Raw genomic sequence first — 18,773 nt, 5'->3', positions numbered from 1 at the left:
TCTATGTATTCACACATGTACTAAGTTTCTGGTTAATACAATTCTAGCATGAATAATAAATATTTATCATGATATAAGGAAATATAAATAACAACTTTATTATTGCCTCTAGGGCATATTTCCTTCAAGTTAATCCTTCTTTCAAACCCGTAAGCCGACCCTCAACATAGGACGTCATGAATTGGTTCCCGGACAAGCCAATGCCCTAACTAATGTTTTGCATGCAAATGTTCTAGAAGCGTTAGCATCAGGACTAGTGGAACACACTATACATGAATAGTAAGAAAAAAACTACACATGGATAGTAAGCATAGTACACATGGATAATGAAGTTCAACACAACACCCTATACCTGATATTCAAGCTCAAAGCATACCATGGAGTTCAACACACTACCGCACCTGCATATCGATCATACTTGCAAACTAGCATACTACACATGCTCTGATTCACAAGCTAGTACCACTTCTACCATAGAATCATCAAAAACGCCATGAAAAACAACATGAAGATCATGAAATCCTAGAAGCATAGCATGGTACCAATCCATCACTATTAGCTACCATAATATCACATGCTCATAGATCGACGGTCTAGAATGCTGCCACATGCTCAAAGATCTACTCCTACCACATGCTTATAGATCTAAGCTCGAAGAGGAGGGATGAGGCAGTGATCGAACTTACTGCCATCGGTAAACCCGGGTGGAGGCCCGAAACCGGGCGGAGAAGTGGAGGAAGTGAAATCGCCTTTGTCGTCTACCACATGTCGGAGAAGATGCGTCACTTACCTGCTCATCGGCGAAGGATCCACGCAGGATGGAGATCTTGAAGGGGGGATGTTGGCGGGGGTTTCAACGGTGAAGCGAACATTGCTAAATAGGGTGACCGATTCGACGGGAGGTGACCAAATTCCTCCTACCGTTTTGTCGGGATGCACGCGAGCTCGCGCCATCTTCCTACTCGCATGAGCTTGACGCTACCTAGATGAGAGGAAACAACATATTTGCCCGTCCCTAATGGGCCTTGCCAGGAGGTGCTCTAAACATCGCGCGAGTCAATATTTGGAATTTTTAGGCAAACACACACTTTATAATTACTCCGTAAGAATGTTTACAGGTACTATGATAGGATCATATGAGAGACCTAGCCAAACATGACGACCAATACCTAAAATAGAGGCGTGTTTTTGCAAGGGTATGAGCGTCGAAATTAGAGTTTCTGCATTCATACATAAAACGACTGACTTTGCAGAGATGTTTTTCGCGCCTTAATCTCGATATTGGTTCCCTAAAATGACAAACTTTGCAAAGATGTTGTCGGCGTCCTGGGAACGGGGGTCCCCAGACTTGCCTGCCTGCGGCCCACGGCGTGGCTCCACCAGCGGCCCCGTACGGCCCATCTTCACCAGCAAACACTCAAGACCCTCGCGAGGCGGACGACGCAAGACCTCCTCGGGGGCAGCCTCACCAGGCTGGCTCGCGAGGGGCGGAGATATCAAGGCAAGGGGAACCTCGCGAGGTTCCCGTGACGTAAGCCATGACGACCAAGGCCAGGCGGGCGCCAGCGCGCACAGTGTCCTCGTTTCCTCTTTGGTGCTAAAGAGGCAAGCGCATGCGAGGAGTACCGAGGCATCAGGCAAAGGTTTCCATATCGGTGCAACGAGACCAAGACCAGCACGATGGCAGGACGGAGGTCACCGTGGAGCCAAAGACGGCGTCACCACCAGAGCCTTTGGCAGGCGAAGACCACCTTTAGTCAGGATAACTTGTACTAGTTGTCTCCCTTCGAATTTGGCCGTTGTGGCATCCCTTCCCGCTCAATATTTGGGGAGAGGACCAGGGCCTCTATAAATAGGACTACCACCACCGTAGCAGGGGAGAGCATTCAGACCATCCTCACACTCACCAAGCACAAGAACACCTCTCCTCAAGAGGCTGTTCTTCCCTTGTAACTGTTCATCCATAGCCCAAGAGGCAATCCACCACACCACACTGGAGTAGGTTATTACACCACATCGGTGGCCCGAACCAGTATAAACCTCGTGTCTCTTGTTCTGTGGGTTCGACGAGCTAAGCCTTGAGATCGCAGTGAGGGTGAGGGCGTGATTAAGTAGAGGGGAGGTCTTTGTGCGCATCCCAGTGTTCGAACCTCAAGGGTTTTGCCGGAACCCGAAATCCGATAGATGTCTTCCGCGCCATAAAATGGTTCACTTCTTCCCTACTCGATGTCTTTCACCACCACCTCACAATCAGACACGTCAGACGATCGTAGTGCCTGTAAGGTTAAGATCCGTTGCTAGAGCAACTCCTTCCCGACAGGAGCTCCTATTCCCTGACCTGTGGTAGAAATCAAGCTAACACATAACACATGCTCCCCCACGCACGAATTTTGGTTGGCCCGTGCAGGGAGGGTCTCGCTTGTTTTTCTCGTTCCTTTTTTGCCTTTTGTTTTTGTTTTCTATTTTTTCACGTCTTGAACAAATCTTCAGGATTTCAAAGAAAGCTCCGAATCTCAAAACATGTTCATTAATTTTTTTAAAGTTACATATTTAGAAACATGTTTTTCAGTTAAAAATAAAATAAAATTGTTCCTGGTTTCAAAAAATGTTTAAAATTTAAAAATATTCCAGGATTTCATACAATGTTCACAAACTTGGAAAATCTTTTGAATTTCAAAAAAATGTCACAAATTTGAAAAATACTCATGAGTACAAAAGAGGTTCATTGATTTGAAATGTTTCAAATTTAAAAATTGTTCATGAATTCAAAAAAAATTACGAATTTCAAAATTATTCATCGATTTAGAAAAATGTTCACAAAGTCATATTGAATATTTTTTAAAATATCAATTCAAAATGTTCAAAAATTTAAAAAAATATTCATGGATTTCATAAATTGTTACTGAACTTCAGATAATGCTCACAAAATTCAATTTTCTTCCAAAATTTAAAATTTCAGTAAATTAGAAAAATGAATAAAAATAGGAAAAATAAAAATGGAAAAGAAAATAAGAAGAAATGAAAGAAAAAACACAGAAAAAAAGAAAAACCAACTCAGGAAAACGATGGAGCCAGAGGAAAAGAAAATGAAAACAGAAGAAATGGTGTTTGGTTGCCATCCCCCGACCCACGCGGGAAATAGGATTCCCGCTTCCCGGTCAAGATTTGGATGCATAGCAGGCTACCAAATGGGCTAAAACTGCATCGCACGGGCTTGCCTGGGCGCAGGCTACCAAACGCGCCTTTGGGTCGGACCATGGACGAGATGCTGCTTCGAGTCTCTTTTTTTTTTTTGACACTTTGATGCCGCTTCGAGTATATCCTCTCAGTATATCCAAAACTACTCCTATAGCTTACAAACATCAAGTTGAGTACAACGCTACTGATCGTAAAGCGGTGCACACCTGCGTTCAGTCACTCGTTCACTCCACCGAGCCAGGAGCCCGCCAAAACGCGATGACGACGCTAAATTACACACGCCTTTTGTCGCACCACAGGCACGCCTCTGTCGACTTGCGTAGACGAAGCCACGGATCCAGTCATCAAGATAAGTACCACGCCAAAAAAATAAATGAAAAAGCCATCAAGATGACAAGCAAACACCCACGCATGTGCTACATATGTTACCATGTTGTTTACACAGATATTACCGGGGCATAAAACTGATTTCTCTAACCTTCTTATGAGATACACATGCATGCATGCACAAGGACAAAAAGGTTGTTGTTCTAGATTCTTCCTAGATGATTTTTTTAAAAATGTGTAGCTCAAAGATCATCTTGATCATCGTGACGAATATTTTGTGTGAAAACGGATTTTGAATCGGAGTTACTGTTTGGTCTACAAAACATTTTGAATTTTGAATTTAGATTGTACCTTTGCTGACGTAAGTAATTTCATCTTTTTTGCATGCATGCAATGAGTTGCGCAAGTGTGTATGTGAAGTCACGCTTTTGCTCCAGTGCATGCAGCCTCGGTCAGCATATGCGAGAAATCGTCCGGATCTGTTACTAACTACCGATTACGCTTTTGCTCCAGTGCATGCAGCCTCGGTCAGCACATGCGAGAAATCGTCCGGATCTGTTACTAACTACCGAAACAACTCAGAAAAACGATGGAACAAGAGGGAAAAAAAGAAAACATAAGAAATGGTGTTTGGTTGCCATCTCCCTACCCACGCGGGAAATAGGATTCTCGCTTCCCGAAAAGATTTGGATGCAGAACCGGCTACAAATGGGCCAAAACTGCATCGCACGGGCTTCACTAGGCACAGGCTACCAAACGCACCCTTTTACCTCGCCCCACGGACGAGATGCTGCTTCGAGTATATTCTCTCAGTATATCCAAAACTATTCATATACTCCCTCTGTAAACCAATATAAAAGCGTTTAGATTATTAAAATAGTGATCTGAACTTTTTATATTAATTTACGGAGGGAGTAGCTTACAAACATCAAGTTGAGTACAGCTACTGATCGTAAAGCGGTGCATGCCCGCGTTCAGTCACTCGTTCACTCCACCGAGCCAGGAGCCCGCCAAAACGCGATGACGATGCTAAATTACACAGCGAATTGCTTCACACACGACTGTGTGCATACGATTTGTACGATCCTTCCTGGCCGTGCCTAGAGTTCAGCCCAAACCCAAACCCGTCGTGCGTGCACGCTCGCTGCAGCGCTGCCACGTATGATCGTACAGTCATCCGATGCAAATGTGTCGTATGTATAGCAGGGCCGAATTACACACGCCTTTTGTCGTACCACAGGCACGCCCCTGTCGACTTGCGTAGACGAAGCCACGAATCCAGTCATCGGGATAAGTACCACGCCACAAAAAAAATAAAAAAGCCACCGAGATGACAAGCAAACCCACGCACAGGCTGTAAAGATGCAACCGAATGCCATATTATCGCGCATCCATGTGATTGCAACTGAAACAAAGCCAAAGCGACGAGTCCTTCCGTTTCAGAAAATGAGGTAAAGCCGGTCAGTTACAGGTGCGGCCAGTGAACCTGAGGTGGATTTTTGTCAGCGATCGATACAGCGGGTGCGGCGAGGAGAGGGCACCGCCGCTTCCTCGTCGTCGCCGCCGCGTGCGGGCTGGAAAGGGACGGCCAGCTTTTCCGACGCCTCCCTGACGTGTCAGCCTAGCCCCGAACCACCACACGCGTCCATCCCCATCCGCTGCTCCCCGCAAGCCATCCGCCCGATCCACGTGAGCCCGCCGCGTCCATCCCCCAGCCGTCCGCCCCCCCGCGCCCCACCACCCACCGGCCCATGCGCCTGTTCCACGGACCCAACCCCCGCCCCGCGACAAGGACACGCCGCGAGGCCGTGAGGCATGACTGTCAGGTGGGCCCGCCTTAATGTCACTGAGAGCATTTTTAGGGATATAATTATGTCACTGAGGGTTAGCGGGTCCTGCACGACAGCGCGCCGACCTCTTCTTCCATCGATCTCACGGCGGTGGTGCTTGGGAAGTAAGAAAAGAAAAGCCGTGAAAAAAGTCCAGATTTTCCTTGAAAAAAAGTCCGATTAAGCCAGCAAAATTAGCTTAGCACACCCGGGGGTAAATGTGATTTGCGAAGGCGGCCCATTATAAACGATAGGTGTCAGAGCGGGATAGTAGCCCGATAAATAAAAAACTCCCTCCCCCCTGCCCCGCCTCGCCTCGCCTCTCCGCTCGCACTCACCGCGCGGCGCACGCCCGTGATCCGCCTCGCCGGCTTCCGCCGCTGCCCCGCCGCCGCCTCCGATCTCGGCAGGTATCCACGACAGCAGCTCCTCCCGATCGGCCCCGGGGGCCGGTTGGTTCGATTCGGCCCCTTGCTCTCGCTCGGTTTTCTGTGCTGATTTGATTGGGTCTGTGTGCGTGTGCGTGTAGGAGGGCGCGCGGAGGAGGCAGAGGGAGATGGCGGCGGAGGACGGCGCGAGGTCGCCCACCAGGATGCTGGCGGAGGGGCATCTGCGGATCGCCACAGGCGGGCGGGCGCCGGCGGACGGCGGGATCGCCGTCCGCCACATCCCACACCACCACACCGCTAAGAAAGGTGACTGATTGCTAGCTCGCTGCGGCTATCTTGTATACTCCTCTACGTTGTCTGTACTGCTTAATTATGTTGTAGTAGTGCTGGATTATGCTATGCCGTAGGAGTAGGGAGTCGGTTTGGGAATTGGTAGATGGGGCTAGAATCGTAGGGAGTGTAAATGTTCACTTCTGCTTTTGCTGGGGCCCTGCTGTCCTCTAGAGGGTGATTTGATGATGCACGTACGTGAATTTTGTTCCTAGGGTTGCCTGTTGCTTACTTGCTATGCATGCCTGATGGAGCAGCATGACTTTGGGGAGTACAATGGTTACCAAGTAATGATGGTTTGATGTTTTGTGAAGTTTTTCAGTGCACTGTAAGCGGGAGAAGACCGTTATCGAGTATAGTTCATGCTGGCGGGAAAAGCCGATGCTGTTTGATTATTGTTCGGTTTGATGTCGGTGGAATCCTGCTTCAGTATGTAGGCAGCGGTTTCTGGTTAGTTACAGGTGGCTGTTTCTTTTGCTGAAAGGGGTTAAAACCCAAAATGTCGTTACCGGTCGCCGACAAAGGTGACAGCAACGATACACGCTGCTTATTTCTATTGGAGTTCAGCTCTCAGTTTGGTCATGCAATTGATAGTGGATTTGTCGATTTCGATATGAGTCCTAATTTAGTACGTAGGCGATGGTTTTTGGTTAGTTATAGTTGTCTGTATCTTTTGCCGAAAGGGGTTAAAACCCAAAATGTCGTTAGCGGTCGCCGACAAAGGTGACAGCAAGGATACACGCTGATTATTTCTATTGGAGTTCAGTTCTCAGTTTGGTTATGCAATTGATAGTGGATTTGTCGATTTCGATATGAGTCTCGATTTAGTACATAGGCGACGGTTTTTGGTAAGTTATAGGTGTTTTTTTTTCCTCCGAAAGGGGTTGAAACCCATTAAGACATATGTGGGTGGCCGACAAAGTTGGCAGCAACGATACACACAACTTGTTTATCTAGGACTTTAGTGCCCTGTCTGTTCATGCAATTGGTAGTGGATTTGTCGGTTACGATATGTTGATCTAAGTATTGTCTTTGCGCTCCATGGTTGGTCAGTATTATGGTTATCTAAAGTTGACAGCAACGATATACGACACCGCTTGCTTTTATTGGACTTCAGTGCTTGCTGCCCAATTCGGTCATGCAATTGGTAGTGGATTTTTCAGTTTCGATATGTTGATCTGATTATTGTCTTTGTGCTCCATGGTTGGTCGGCAACTCAGTATTATGGTTATATAAAGTTGACAGCAACGATATACGACACCGCTTGATTTTATTGGACTTCAGTGCTTGCTGTCCGGTTCAGTCATGCAATTGGTAGTGGATTTTCGGTTTCGGTATGTTGTTCTGAGTATTGTCTTTGCGCTCCATGGTTGGTCGGTACTATGGTTATCTTCTGGAGGGGTTATAAGCGTAACTCCTATAAAAGCTTACGTATGTGACAATTTCTGATAGTTTTTGGTTGCTTGTTCTTGACTGGAAGGCTATAAATTCTTTAGTGTGCAATTTCCTCACGGATTCTCGATGGGACGGGGAAGGGATATAACTTGTTGGTTTTGATATAGTCTGGTGTAGTTACTGTCCTTTGTTTCTATTACTGGTTTCTATTTCCCTATATGTTTAAGCATGTGGTCAAAGCTTAAAGCTGCTCAAAATGCAATCTCCAGTTGAGGGATCTGATTATTATTTTCCATAAATGTCAACTGCCAAATGCTGAGCAGCTCACGCTATATATCCATACTTCATAAGTAGAATGCTATGAGTATGTTTAGCTTGTTTCTCAAGTCATCAGTTTTTTACTTGATGTTGTTGTTTAGGCAATTATTTTGTGTATAATAAATTCATTTTTGGAGTGATTTGGTACCATGATATTTTCCATTTCCATACGTCAGGTGTCCGCTTTTGTGATATTAACCGCGGACATCTAAAGATGTAGAAGTTTGCTTGCTTCCACAGTTCAATGAGAGGACAATATTTAGTTCTTTTCTACTGTTACTTCTGCATAGATTTAGCATTGGTTTTTTTTTTTTGAAATACTATCTTATTCTTCATAGTTCCTATCGATATTGTTGTAACTCTGTCAATGCTGCTTTCAGAAGATGTTGGTGGGAAAATTGAACAAGACAACCTTGGAGATGCAAATCTGTTACCATCCCAAGAGTTGGGCAAATTAGTTAATGGAACTAAAAAGGTTTGAACTATCTACACTCAATGGTATTACCAACATTTCGTTCTCTGTTGATGTGACGTTATAATCTAACAATGCCTCTCTGCAAATGCAGGTTCCTGCTACATTAGATGACTACAGGAAGCTTGTAGTTCCAGTAATTGAGGAGTATTTTAGTACAGGAGATGTGGAACTGTCAGTTTCCGAGCTAAGGAGTCTTGGATCCGATCAGTTTCACAATTACTTTGTGAAGAAGCTCATATCCATGGCAATGGACCGCCATGATAAAGAAAAAGAAATGGCGTCAATTCTGCTGTCTGCCTTGTATGCTGATCTATTGGACTCCTCCAAGATGAGTGAAGGTTTTATGATGCTTCTAGAGTCAACAGAAGATCTGTCTGTGGATATACCAGACGCTATTGATGTCTTGGCTGTTTTTGTGGCACGTGCCATTGTTGATGAAATACTGCCTCCTGTTTTTCTCACTCGAGCCAGAGCATTGCTTCCAGAATCTTCAAAAGGTATTGAGGTTCTGCAGGTTGCTGAGAAGAGCTACTTGTCAGCTCCTCACCATGCAGAGTTAGTTGAACGCAAGTGGGGTGGGAGCACACACTTCACTGTTGAAGAGGCGAAAAAGAGGATCCAGGATATTCTGAGGGAGTACATTGAGAGTGGAGACACAGATGAAGCCTTTAGGTGCATAAGGGAGCTGGGCCTTCCATTCTTCCACCATGAGGTTGTGAAACGTGCTCTCATCCTTGGTATCGAGAATCTGTCGTCACAGCCATTAATCCTGAAGTTGTTGAAGGAATCAACGACGGGTTGTTTGATCAGTTCTAATCAAGTGTCGAAGGGTTTTTCTCGGGTTGCGGAGACTGTTGATGACCTGAGCCTTGATGTTCCTTCAGCCAAAACACTTTTTGACAAGCTGCTTTCCGCAGCCATATCTGAAGGGTGGCTTGATGCTTCATTCTGTAAATCTGCTGCCCCTGGTGAAGATATGTGGAATGCAAGCAGTGAAAAGGTGAAGCATTTTAAAGAAGAGTCTGGTCACATAATTCAGGAGTATTTCCTCTCAGATGACGTCCCGGAACTCATTAGAAGCCTTCAAGAGCTTTCTGCCCCTGAATACAACGCCATTTTCCTTAAGAAGCTCATCACGCTTGCTATGGACAGGAAGAACAGGGAGAAGGAGATGGCTTCTGTACTTCTTTCTTCACTCAGCCTGGAACTATTTTCCACAGGTGATATCATGAAGGGATTCATAATGCTCCTGCAGTCAGCAGAAGACACCGCCCTCGACATTGTGGATGCTCCTAGTGAACTCGCCCTCTTCCTGGCCAGGGCAGTGATCGATGAAGTCTTGCTTCCACTGAATTTGGATGACATCAGTAGCAAGCTGCGCCCAAACAGCAGTGGTAGTCAAACTGTCCAGATGGCCAGCTCTCTGCTTGCGGCCCGCCATTCCGGTGAGAGGATACTGCGCTGCTGGGGTGGGGGCACTGGCTGGGCTGTGGAAGATGCAAAGGACAAGATCTCCAAGCTCCTTGAGGAGTACAACACAGGCGGCGACCTGAAGGAAGCCTGCCAGTGCATCCGCGACCTTGGGATGCCCTTCTTCAACCATGAAGTGGTGAAGAAAGCGCTGGTGATGGCGATGGAGAAGCAGAATGAAGCTAGCATCTTGGCTCTGCTGCAGGAGTGCTCCAGCGAGGGGCTGATTACCATCAACCAGATGACCAACGGCTTCGCCCGCGTCAAGGAAGGCCTCGACGATCTGACCCTCGACATCCCGAACGCGCAGGAGAAGTTCAGAGGCTATGTGGAGCTCGCGACAGAGCGCGGCTGGCTGCTACCTTCCTTCGCCTCCCTGCCCTGAGCTCTTCCCCAACAGACGGCTGAGCTTGAAGAAATATACCTCTGTATATCGTACACCCATGCTGTCTTTACCACCATACCGAACTTCTTCTCCTGTTCTAGTCTTTACTGAGCCGAAATGGTATGGTATACCGGAGTGTGATAGGGTTGTTGGTGTATTGGTCTGTGACTTGGAGAGTTTAAGGAATAACGCCATTTGGCTTCAGGACTAGTGGAGTTGTTTTTAAATTGCTGTCCATGGCTTTCTGCTTTTGAAATTCTTTGTGCGTTTGTAGTAATATGTTTTCGTGGCCTTGGAATAGGGTGTCCAAGGTGAGATGGCAGAACACAAATAGGAGTAGCTCACAATACGGAAGCTACCGCGGAAGGTTCTCTCCCGAAGCCTCTCCCACCGCCCTCCTCGGTGCGAAACGGCTCCTTGGCGATCGATTCCGACCGCGCCCTGATGCCTCCCTTGTGGGTATTGAGCTTCTTCCTCCTGATTTCAAGATAATACTGTTGAGGCAATTATCTTTCTTTTTCTGCGAAAGGAGGCAATTATCATCTAAGTATGGCAGTACTTGTAATTTCATAGCTATGGTTTGCTAGAGCTCTCAAACATCTTACTGCGGAGACTAAAAAAACATCTTTAATAGTAGTTAAGTGGTACAGCTCATCTGTTTTCCTTTTCTGTTCTTATAAAAGAAAAATCCTAACGAGCGCCATCATCTCTCAATTTTAGCCCACTAATCTTTTGCGGCACCACGCGGGTATAATCTACTCCCTCCGTCTCATAATATCATAATATAAGAACGTTTTTTACACTACTCGGATGGAGGGAGTAGTTAACTAGAATGTCATCCCAAAACAATTAATTACAACTTTGATTGGATGCATCCCGTCTGGCCATGCGTGGGTATTAGGGCAGACCTGCTCATCCTATCTTTCTCCAGCGGAATACTCGTTCACGGCCAGGCACTTGAGAGGGAGACATATATTTGGTATACTAGCAAGATGTCTATGCATTGTACGGAATATTAAAATGCATTTTTTTTACAAAACACCTATTATGATTGACCTATGCAGGAGTAATCCCGTGTGTAAAAACTAATGATATCTAAAGAATTTTATTGAAAAAATGGTATCTCGATAATTTTATCAAAAAATGATATCTCGAGAAAGATGAGAGATAATGTGAGGAGGAGTGAGGCGTGGTGGTGACTGGTGGTCGGACTGGGCGGAGGCATGGGGATGGACGGCGCCGGCAGGCGGCCACCATGCCAAATTGTTCCAGAGACTTCCATTTTTAATTGCTCAGCAATGAGGTCGTGGGAGATAAGGATGAACGAGGCAAGGCCTTATCTGTAAATGTGGAGAGAGGTGCGTTTTTTTTAAATTATCATAGTTTGCTTTCTATCCGTCAAATATAGATCAGACGGTCTATATTACAAGATGGCAGGCACATCATCATTACCAACTCGGTTTTTAATAAGAGTAGAGATAACAGATCGATAGATAGTAAATGCCCATCACTTTTGGCAATACACGTGATGCGCTGTTATCTTGGTCAATTCTCGGTGTGATGTGTTTGTTGTTTTCTTCACTGTTCTCCTGTGATGCCAATTCCTGTGATAACGTGATCCATCAGGCAACCTTGGATTTCTGACCAAGTGAGGCAAATAGTCATCCAAGGGAGCGTGACGGGGGCTACTACCCATACTCATCCAGGGTGGCGGCTTCCGCTCATGTTCCGCCTACACCTAGCCCGGCCGGCTATATATCCGTCTCAGCTGTCGACGAACTGACCACTCGCAAATAAGCTGCCTGCCATGGAGGGTTGGTTAACCTTATGTTTCATAGCCCTATCCACGTTACTGGCCCTTTGGTTCTCCGGCGGCAAGAGCAAGCCCAAGAAGCACCTGCACCTGCCTCCCGGGCCATGGACTCTCCCGATCATAGGCAGCCTCCACCACGTCATCCTCGGCACGCTCCCTCACCGCACCATCACTGATCTGTGTTGCCGGCATGGGCCACTGACGCTCCTCAAGCTAGGCGAGGTCCCCACGGTGGTGGTCTCCAGCGCCGAGGCGGTGGCGGAGGTGATGAAGACCAACGACGTCGCCTTCTCGAACCGGCAGACCACCCAGCTGCAGGAGATCATCGGCTTCGGCGGCAAGGGCATCATCTTCGCCCCCTACGGCGACCACTGGCGCCAGATGCGCAAGGTCTGCATCGTGGAGCTCCTCAGCTCCAAGCAGGTGAAGCGCATGGAGCGCGTCAGGGCCGAGGAGGTGGGCGGCCTCCTCCGCTCCATCGCCGCGGCCACGGCCGCGGGCGCCGCCGCCAACCTCAGCGAGATGTTCGCGGCGCTTGGCAACAATGTGGTGGCGCGGGCGGCGTTCGGCGGCAAGTTCGCGCGGCAGGAGGACTTCCTCCGCGCCATGGACCAGATCATGGACCTGCTGGGGGGCTTCTGCCTAGTCGACCTCTTCCCGTCGTCTCGACTGGTGCGGAGGCTCAGCAATGGCGAGCGCCGCATAAAGAGGATCCGGGACCTCATTGAGCACATCATCACCGAGATCCTTGACGAGCGCAAGGTGGCGCGAGCAGCCGGTCATGGCGCATGCAGCACCGATGATGAGGACCTGCTGGACGTGCTGCTCAGGCTGCAGGAGGAGGACTCGGCGTACCCTCTAACCACAGAGATTATAGTCACTGTCTTGTTGGTGAGTATTTTCCTTCCGGTCATTTTCTAATCGTTTGGATCGATCTCATATGTGACCTCTTCGTCATGTACAGGCAAGTTAACATCATAGCTAGGTTTCTCGTTTCAAAAAAAAAAACATCATAGCTAGGTTTCTCACAAAAAAGGTACTACTCGAGTATATATAGTTTTTGCTGAACTTTGGGCTTTGACTTGCTGGCAGTTGATTTTTTATCAACACGAGAGGAAATAGTTGCATACTCCCTCCATTCTTGAAAGAGTGTACTTTCAACTTTGTTGGAAAGTCAAAAAAAAATTATGTTTGACCGTATTTATACAATAATAGACCAACATTTATGCCATCAAATTAATAGCATTAGATTCATGATAAAATATATTTTCGTCTTATACCTATTTGGTTTCATAAGCATTGATATATTTTTCCACAAACTCGGTCAAACTTTGAGATAATTTGACCCTCCAACAAAGTTGGAAGTACACTCTTTTAAGGACGGAGGGAGTACTACGTATTGTTTTAAATAGTTTAGCCTACAAAGACGACTTATATTTTGGTACGGAGGTAGTACTTCATATCAAGTTTGTTTTGACAATTTATATAGTATTTAATTATAAATATATGTTACAATATTATTATTTTCAGGACATGTTTGGAGCTGCTTCAGAGACTACAGGAACCACTTTGGAGTGGGCCATGTCAGAACTCACAAGTCATCCTGAAGTTATGGCTAAGGCACAATTAGAGGTTCGAGAGGTACTAGGTCAAGAGCGAACTATCATTACCAATAGCGATCTTGCAGAACTCCACTACATGCAGATGGTCATCAAGGAGGTTCTTAGATTGCATCCGCCCGCCGCTTTACTCCCCCGCAAGACTAGAGAGGACTGCAAAATTATGGGTTATGACATCCTTGAAGATACCAATATATACATCAATGTCTTTGCAATTTCCCGAGACCCTCGGTATTGGAGCAATCCAGAAGAATTTAATCCAGAGAGATTTGAGGACAACAATGTGGATTATAATGGGACAAGTTTCAAATTCACTCCTTTCGGAGGTGGCCGACGACAATGCCCTGGAATAGCATTCGCATCATCAGTTTTGGAGATTACCTTGGTAAACTTTCTCTATCACTTTGACTGGATGCTTCCTGACGATGCCAACTCAGTGTCACTGGATATGTCTGAGAAATTCGGGTTCACTGTCCGTAGAAGGACTGACCTACTGCTCAAGGCTATTCCACATGTATGCTCCAAGGCTACACATATATAGATCCAAGAAGTAGATGTTCATATGTGTTGCATTGTACCTTTATGCATAAATTAGAATAAGAGCTCATGGAATAACTTCTTGTGTCAGATTACATGCCAAAAAAGTGGAAGTAACTATTGGCAGAAATTAAATTTCAACTTTCTACCGGGGAAGCATGCCAACATCTACTATGTATCTCCCTCTGTGGCCAATTTTGAAGATGTTATCATCAGTGCGATTCTAAGTAAATATTATTGGCTTGTATTTGTTAAGTAGTCGACTTACCTTTGAAACTATTAATTTTTGTTACTAACAATTTTAAATTTTTGTCCTTTATCCGTTCCCATTGTCTCCGGCACACTGGTCATTTTCTGTGTTGCAACTGTGTCGAATATGTGTGTTGGTTTCTATTGGGCTAAATGTACTACTTTGACATCTATCAAGTTTTGGAATATATGCAAAAGAAAGGGACTCAACCGGGCTAGCTAACTATGACCACCAGATATATGCAGAAGAAAGGGACTCAAGGGGCACCAAGAAAAATTGGCATTAGCCACCAGATATTTGGCACCCATAAGTTCTAGATGGCCACCAGATATTTGGCACTGATACGTTCTAGATGGCCACCAAATATATGCAGAAGAAAGGGACTCGGGTGTTGTTTTCTGCATTCTTTTACTTTTCAGAAAAAATAATTTTACGGAGCTAAAAAATAAGAAAAAATACAATTTTTTAGGTCAAAAGCTATTAGGCATCTGACCCGACTTGAGGGAGTCTTATGAGCCCCACACAACCAAGTGGTGCAGCTAGGGGGTGGCCGCACTGGCACATAGACATCAATGTGCAAGTGGAGGTTCGTCAGCCCCTGTTGCACCTAACTAATTACAAGGTCTTGGTAATGCTTCAAGATGAGGCCGTGGCGTGGGATTTGGTTTGCCGCCCTAGGTGGGCCGGAGGACTCGGCATACCAAATTTGAGGTGGTTGAACATCGCAATGATGGCCAGATGGCCGTGGCTACAACGTACGGATCATACAAGACCATGGGCAGATTCCAAATCGCAATCCCAGCGGAGTCCAGAGCGCTCTTTCGCGCGGCGACAACAGCTTCAGTGGGGCATGGGCAAGACATACGTTTTTGGGAAGACAAGTGGATTGATGGCTACAGAGTCTAGGACCTGGCACCCATGCTTTACTCCAAGGTATCGAGACAAGCGAGATCCTCACGAACAGTAGCAGAAGCACTCACAAATCATTCATGGGCGGCAGACTTTGGGCCTGAGCTTACGGCCGACATGCTCAGACAGTACCTGGGACTATGGCAGCGAGCGGAGGGTGTGGCCCTCCGTGAGGAAGCGCCGGACAAGATTCTTTGGGCGTGGGAGAAGGATGGCATGTTCTCGGCACGATCGGCATACGCGGCCAAGTTTGCGGGACTTGAGATTGCACCAACGGCGGAGTTCACGTGGGTGTCACGGGCGCCCTTACAGCATCGGTTCTGTTGGAAATATGCCCTAGAGGCAATAATAAATAGGTTATTATTATATTTCCTTGTTCATGATAATCGTTTATTATCCATGCTAGAATTGTATTGATAGGAAACTCAGATACATGTGTGGATACATAGACAACACCATGTCCCTAGTAAGCCTCTAGTTGACTAGCTCGTTGATCAATAGATGGTTACGGTTTCCTGACCATGGACATTGGATGTCGTTGATAACGGGATCACATCATTAGGAGAATGATGTGATGGACAAGACCCAATCCTAAGCCTAGCACAAGATCGTGTAGTTCGTTTGCTAAGAGCTTTTCTAATGTCAAGTATCATTTCCTTAGACCATGAGATTGTGCAACTCCCGGATACCGTAGGAATGCTTTGGGTGTACCAAACGTCACAACGTAACTGGGTGGCTATAAAGGTGCACTACAGGTATCTCCGAAAGTGTCTGTTGGGTTGGCACGAATCGAGACTGGGATTTGTCACTCCGTGTAAACGGAGAGGTATCTCTGGGCCCACTCGGTAGGACATCATCATAATGTGCACAATGTGACCAAGGAGTTGATCACGGGATGATGTGTTACGGAACGAGTAAAGAGACTTGCCGGTAACGAGATTGAACAAGGTATCGGGATACCGACGATCGAATCTCGGGCAAGTAACATACCGGTAGACAAAGGGAACTGTATACGGGATTGATTGAATCCTCGACATCGTGGTTCATCCGATGAGATCATCGAGGAGCATGTGGGAGCCAACATGGGTATCCAGATCCCGTTGTTGGTTATTGACCGGAGAGTCGTCTCGGTCATGTCTGCGTGTCTCCCGAACCCGTAGGGTCTACACACTTAAGGTTCGGTGACGCTAGGGTTATAGAGATATTAGTATGCGGTAACCCGAAAGTTGTTCGGAGTCCTGGATGATATCCCGGACGTCACGAGGAGTTCCGGAATGGTCCGGAGGTAAAGATTTATATATGGGAAGTCTTATTTTGGTCACCGGAAAAGTTTCGCGCATTATCGGTATTGTACCGGGAGTGCCGAAAGGGGTCCGGGGGTCCACCAGCCCCGGGGGGGCACATGGGCTGTAGGGGTGTGCGCCTTGGCCTATATGGGCCAAGGGCACCAGCCCCAAGAGGCCCATGCACCAAGAGATAAGGGAAAGGAAGAGTCCTAAAGGGGGAAGGCACCTCCGAGGTGCCTTGGGGAGGATGGACTCCTCCCTGGCCGCACCCTTCCTTGGAGGAAGGGCCAAGGCTGCGCCCCCCCTCTCTCTCCCTTGGCCCTATATATAGTGGGGGGGAGGGAGGGCAGCAATATCTAAGCCCTGGCGCCTCCCTCTCCCTCCCGTGACACATCTCCCTCCTCCCGCAGCGCTTGGCGAAGCCCTGTTGGAATCCCTCTACTTCCACCACCACGTCGTCGTGCTGCTGGATCTCCATCAACCTCTCCTCCCCCCTTGCTGGATCAAGGAGGAGGAGACGTCGCTGCTCCGTACGTGTGTTGAACGCGGAGTTGCCGTCCGTTCGTCGCTAGGATCATCGGTGATTTGGATCACGACGAGTACGACTCCATCAACCCCGTTCTCTTGAACGCTTCCGCTCGCGATCTACAAGGGTATGTAGATGCACTCCTTCCCTCTCGTTGCTAGTAAACTCCATAGATTGATCTTGGTGATGCGTAGAAAATTTTGAATTTCTGCTACGTTCACCAACAGTGGCATCATGAGCTAGGTCTATGCGTAGTTTCTATGCACGAGTAGAACACAAAGTAGTTGTGGGCGTCGATTTTGTCAATTTACTTGCCGTTACTAGTCTTATCTTGATTCGGCGGCATTGTGGGATGAAGCGGCCCGGACCGACCTTACACGTACACTTACGTGAGACAGGTTCCACCGACTGACATGCACTAGTTGCATAAGGTGGCTAGCGGGTGTCTGTCTCTCCCACTTTAGTCGGATCGGATTCGATGAAAAGGGTCCTTATGAAGGGTAAATAGAAATTGGCATATCACGTTGTGGCTTTTGCGTAGGTAAGAAACGTTCTTGCTAGAAACCCATAGCAGCCACGTAAAACATGCAACAACAATTAGAGGACGTCTAACTTGTTTTTGCAGGGTATGCTATGTGATGTGATATGGCCAAAAGGATGTGATGAATGATATATGTGATGTATGAGATTGATCATGTTCTTGTAATAGGAATCACGACTTGCATGTCGATGAGTATGACAACCGGCAGGAGCCATAGGAGTTGTCTTAATTTATTGTATGACCTGCGTGTCACTGAATAACGCCATGTAATTACTTTACTTTATTGCTAACCGTTAGCCATAGTAGTAGAAGTAATAGTTGGCGAGACAACTTCATAAAGACACGATGATGGAGATCATGGTGTCATGCCGGTGACGAAGGTGATCATGCCGCGCCTCGAAGATGGAGATCAAAAGGCGCAAGATGATATTGGCCATATCACGTCACTTTATGATTTGCATGTGATGTTTGTCAGGTTTACATCTTATTTGCTTAGAACGACGGTAGCATAAATAAGATGATCGCTCACTAAAATTTCAAGAGACGTGTTCTCCCTAACTGTGCACCGTTGCGAAGGTTCGTTGTTTCGAAGCACCACGTGATGATCGGGTGTGATAGATTCTAACGTTCGAATACAACGGGTGTTGACGAGCCTAGCATGTACAGACATGGCCTCGGAACACATGCGAAACACTTAGGTTGACTTGACGAGCCTAGCATGTACAGACATGGCCTCGGAACACAAGAGACCGAAAGGTCGAACATGAGTCGTATAGTAGATACGATCAACATGGAGATGTTCACCGATGATGACTAGTCCGTCTCACGTGATGATCGGACACGGCCTAGTTTGACTCGGATCATGTATCACTTAGATGACTAGAGGGATGTCTATCTGAGTGGGAGTTCATTAAATAATCAGATGAACTTAATTATCATGAACATAGTCAAAAGGTCTTTGCAAATTATGTCATAGCTTACGCTTTAGCTCTACTGTTTAAAGATATGTTCCTAGAGAAAATTTAGTTGAAAGTTGGTAGTAGCAATTATGCGGACTGGGTCCGTAAACTGAGGATTGTCCTCATTGCTGCACAGAAGGCTTATGTCCTTAATGCACCGCTTGGTGTGCTGAACCTCAGCGTCGTCTGTAGATGTTGCGAAACATCTGACATACAC

General features: G+C 46.7%; 2 protein-coding genes across 3 annotated transcripts; both read left to right on the top strand.

The window, feature by feature from the left end:
• The first annotated feature begins 5,457 nt into the window (after positions 1-5,457).
• On the top strand, positions 5,458-10,326 carry LOC123053677 (MA3 DOMAIN-CONTAINING TRANSLATION REGULATORY FACTOR 1). Of its 2 annotated transcripts, none has more exons than XM_044477200.1 (4): positions 5,458-5,764; positions 5,884-6,049; positions 8,170-8,261; positions 8,353-10,326. In XM_044477200.1, the coding sequence occupies exons 2-4, from the start codon at positions 5,911-5,913 to the stop codon at positions 10,114-10,116; spliced, it is 1,995 nt and encodes a 664-aa protein (XP_044333135.1). In that variant the 5' UTR covers positions 5,458-5,764; positions 5,884-5,910; the 3' UTR covers positions 10,117-10,326. The 2 variants fall into 2 exon arrangements, with proteins under 2 accessions (XP_044333135.1, XP_044333134.1); XM_044477199.1 differs by having other exon boundaries at positions 8,167-8,261.
• A 1,512-nt stretch (positions 10,327-11,838) lies between these two features.
• LOC123053676 (zealexin A1 synthase) lies at positions 11,839-14,340 on the top strand. The gene is made up of 2 exons (XM_044477198.1): positions 11,839-12,820; positions 13,460-14,340. Exons 1-2 carry the CDS (start codon positions 11,924-11,926, stop codon positions 14,087-14,089), a joined length of 1,527 nt encoding a protein of 508 aa, XP_044333133.1. The 5' UTR covers positions 11,839-11,923; the 3' UTR covers positions 14,090-14,340.
• The last annotated feature ends 4,433 nt before the right edge of the window (positions 14,341-18,773 follow it).

Source organism: Triticum aestivum, chromosome 2D, assembly GCF_018294505.1.
Source record: "Triticum aestivum cultivar Chinese Spring chromosome 2D, IWGSC CS RefSeq v2.1, whole genome shotgun sequence".
NCBI lineage: Eukaryota > Viridiplantae > Streptophyta > Magnoliopsida > Poales > Poaceae > Triticum > Triticum aestivum.
Note: the sequence above shows the minus strand (reverse complement) of the source record. Positions and strands in the feature narration are given on the sequence as shown.

What these genes read in the sequence shown, in the direction of transcription:
- LOC123053677 (XM_044477199.1), top strand. Translation starts at nt 5,911, where the DNA reads ATGGCGGCGGAGGACGGCGCGAGGTCGCCCACCAGGATGCTGGCGGAG. An exon ending in CCACCACACCGCTAAGAAAG is followed by an intron (nt 6,050 to 8,166) that starts GTGACTGATTGC and finishes TGCTGCTTTCAG; the next exon opens with AAGATGTTGGTGGGAAAATT. An exon ending in TAGTTAATGGAACTAAAAAG is followed by an intron (nt 8,262 to 8,352) that starts GTTTGAACTATC and finishes CTGCAAATGCAG; the next exon opens with GTTCCTGCTACATTAGATGA.
- LOC123053676 (XM_044477198.1), top strand. Translation starts at nt 11,924, where the DNA reads ATGGAGGGTTGGTTAACCTTATGTTTCATAGCCCTATCCACGTTACTG. An exon ending in TTATAGTCACTGTCTTGTTG is followed by an intron (nt 12,821 to 13,459) that starts GTGAGTATTTTC and finishes TATTATTTTCAG; the next exon opens with GACATGTTTGGAGCTGCTTC.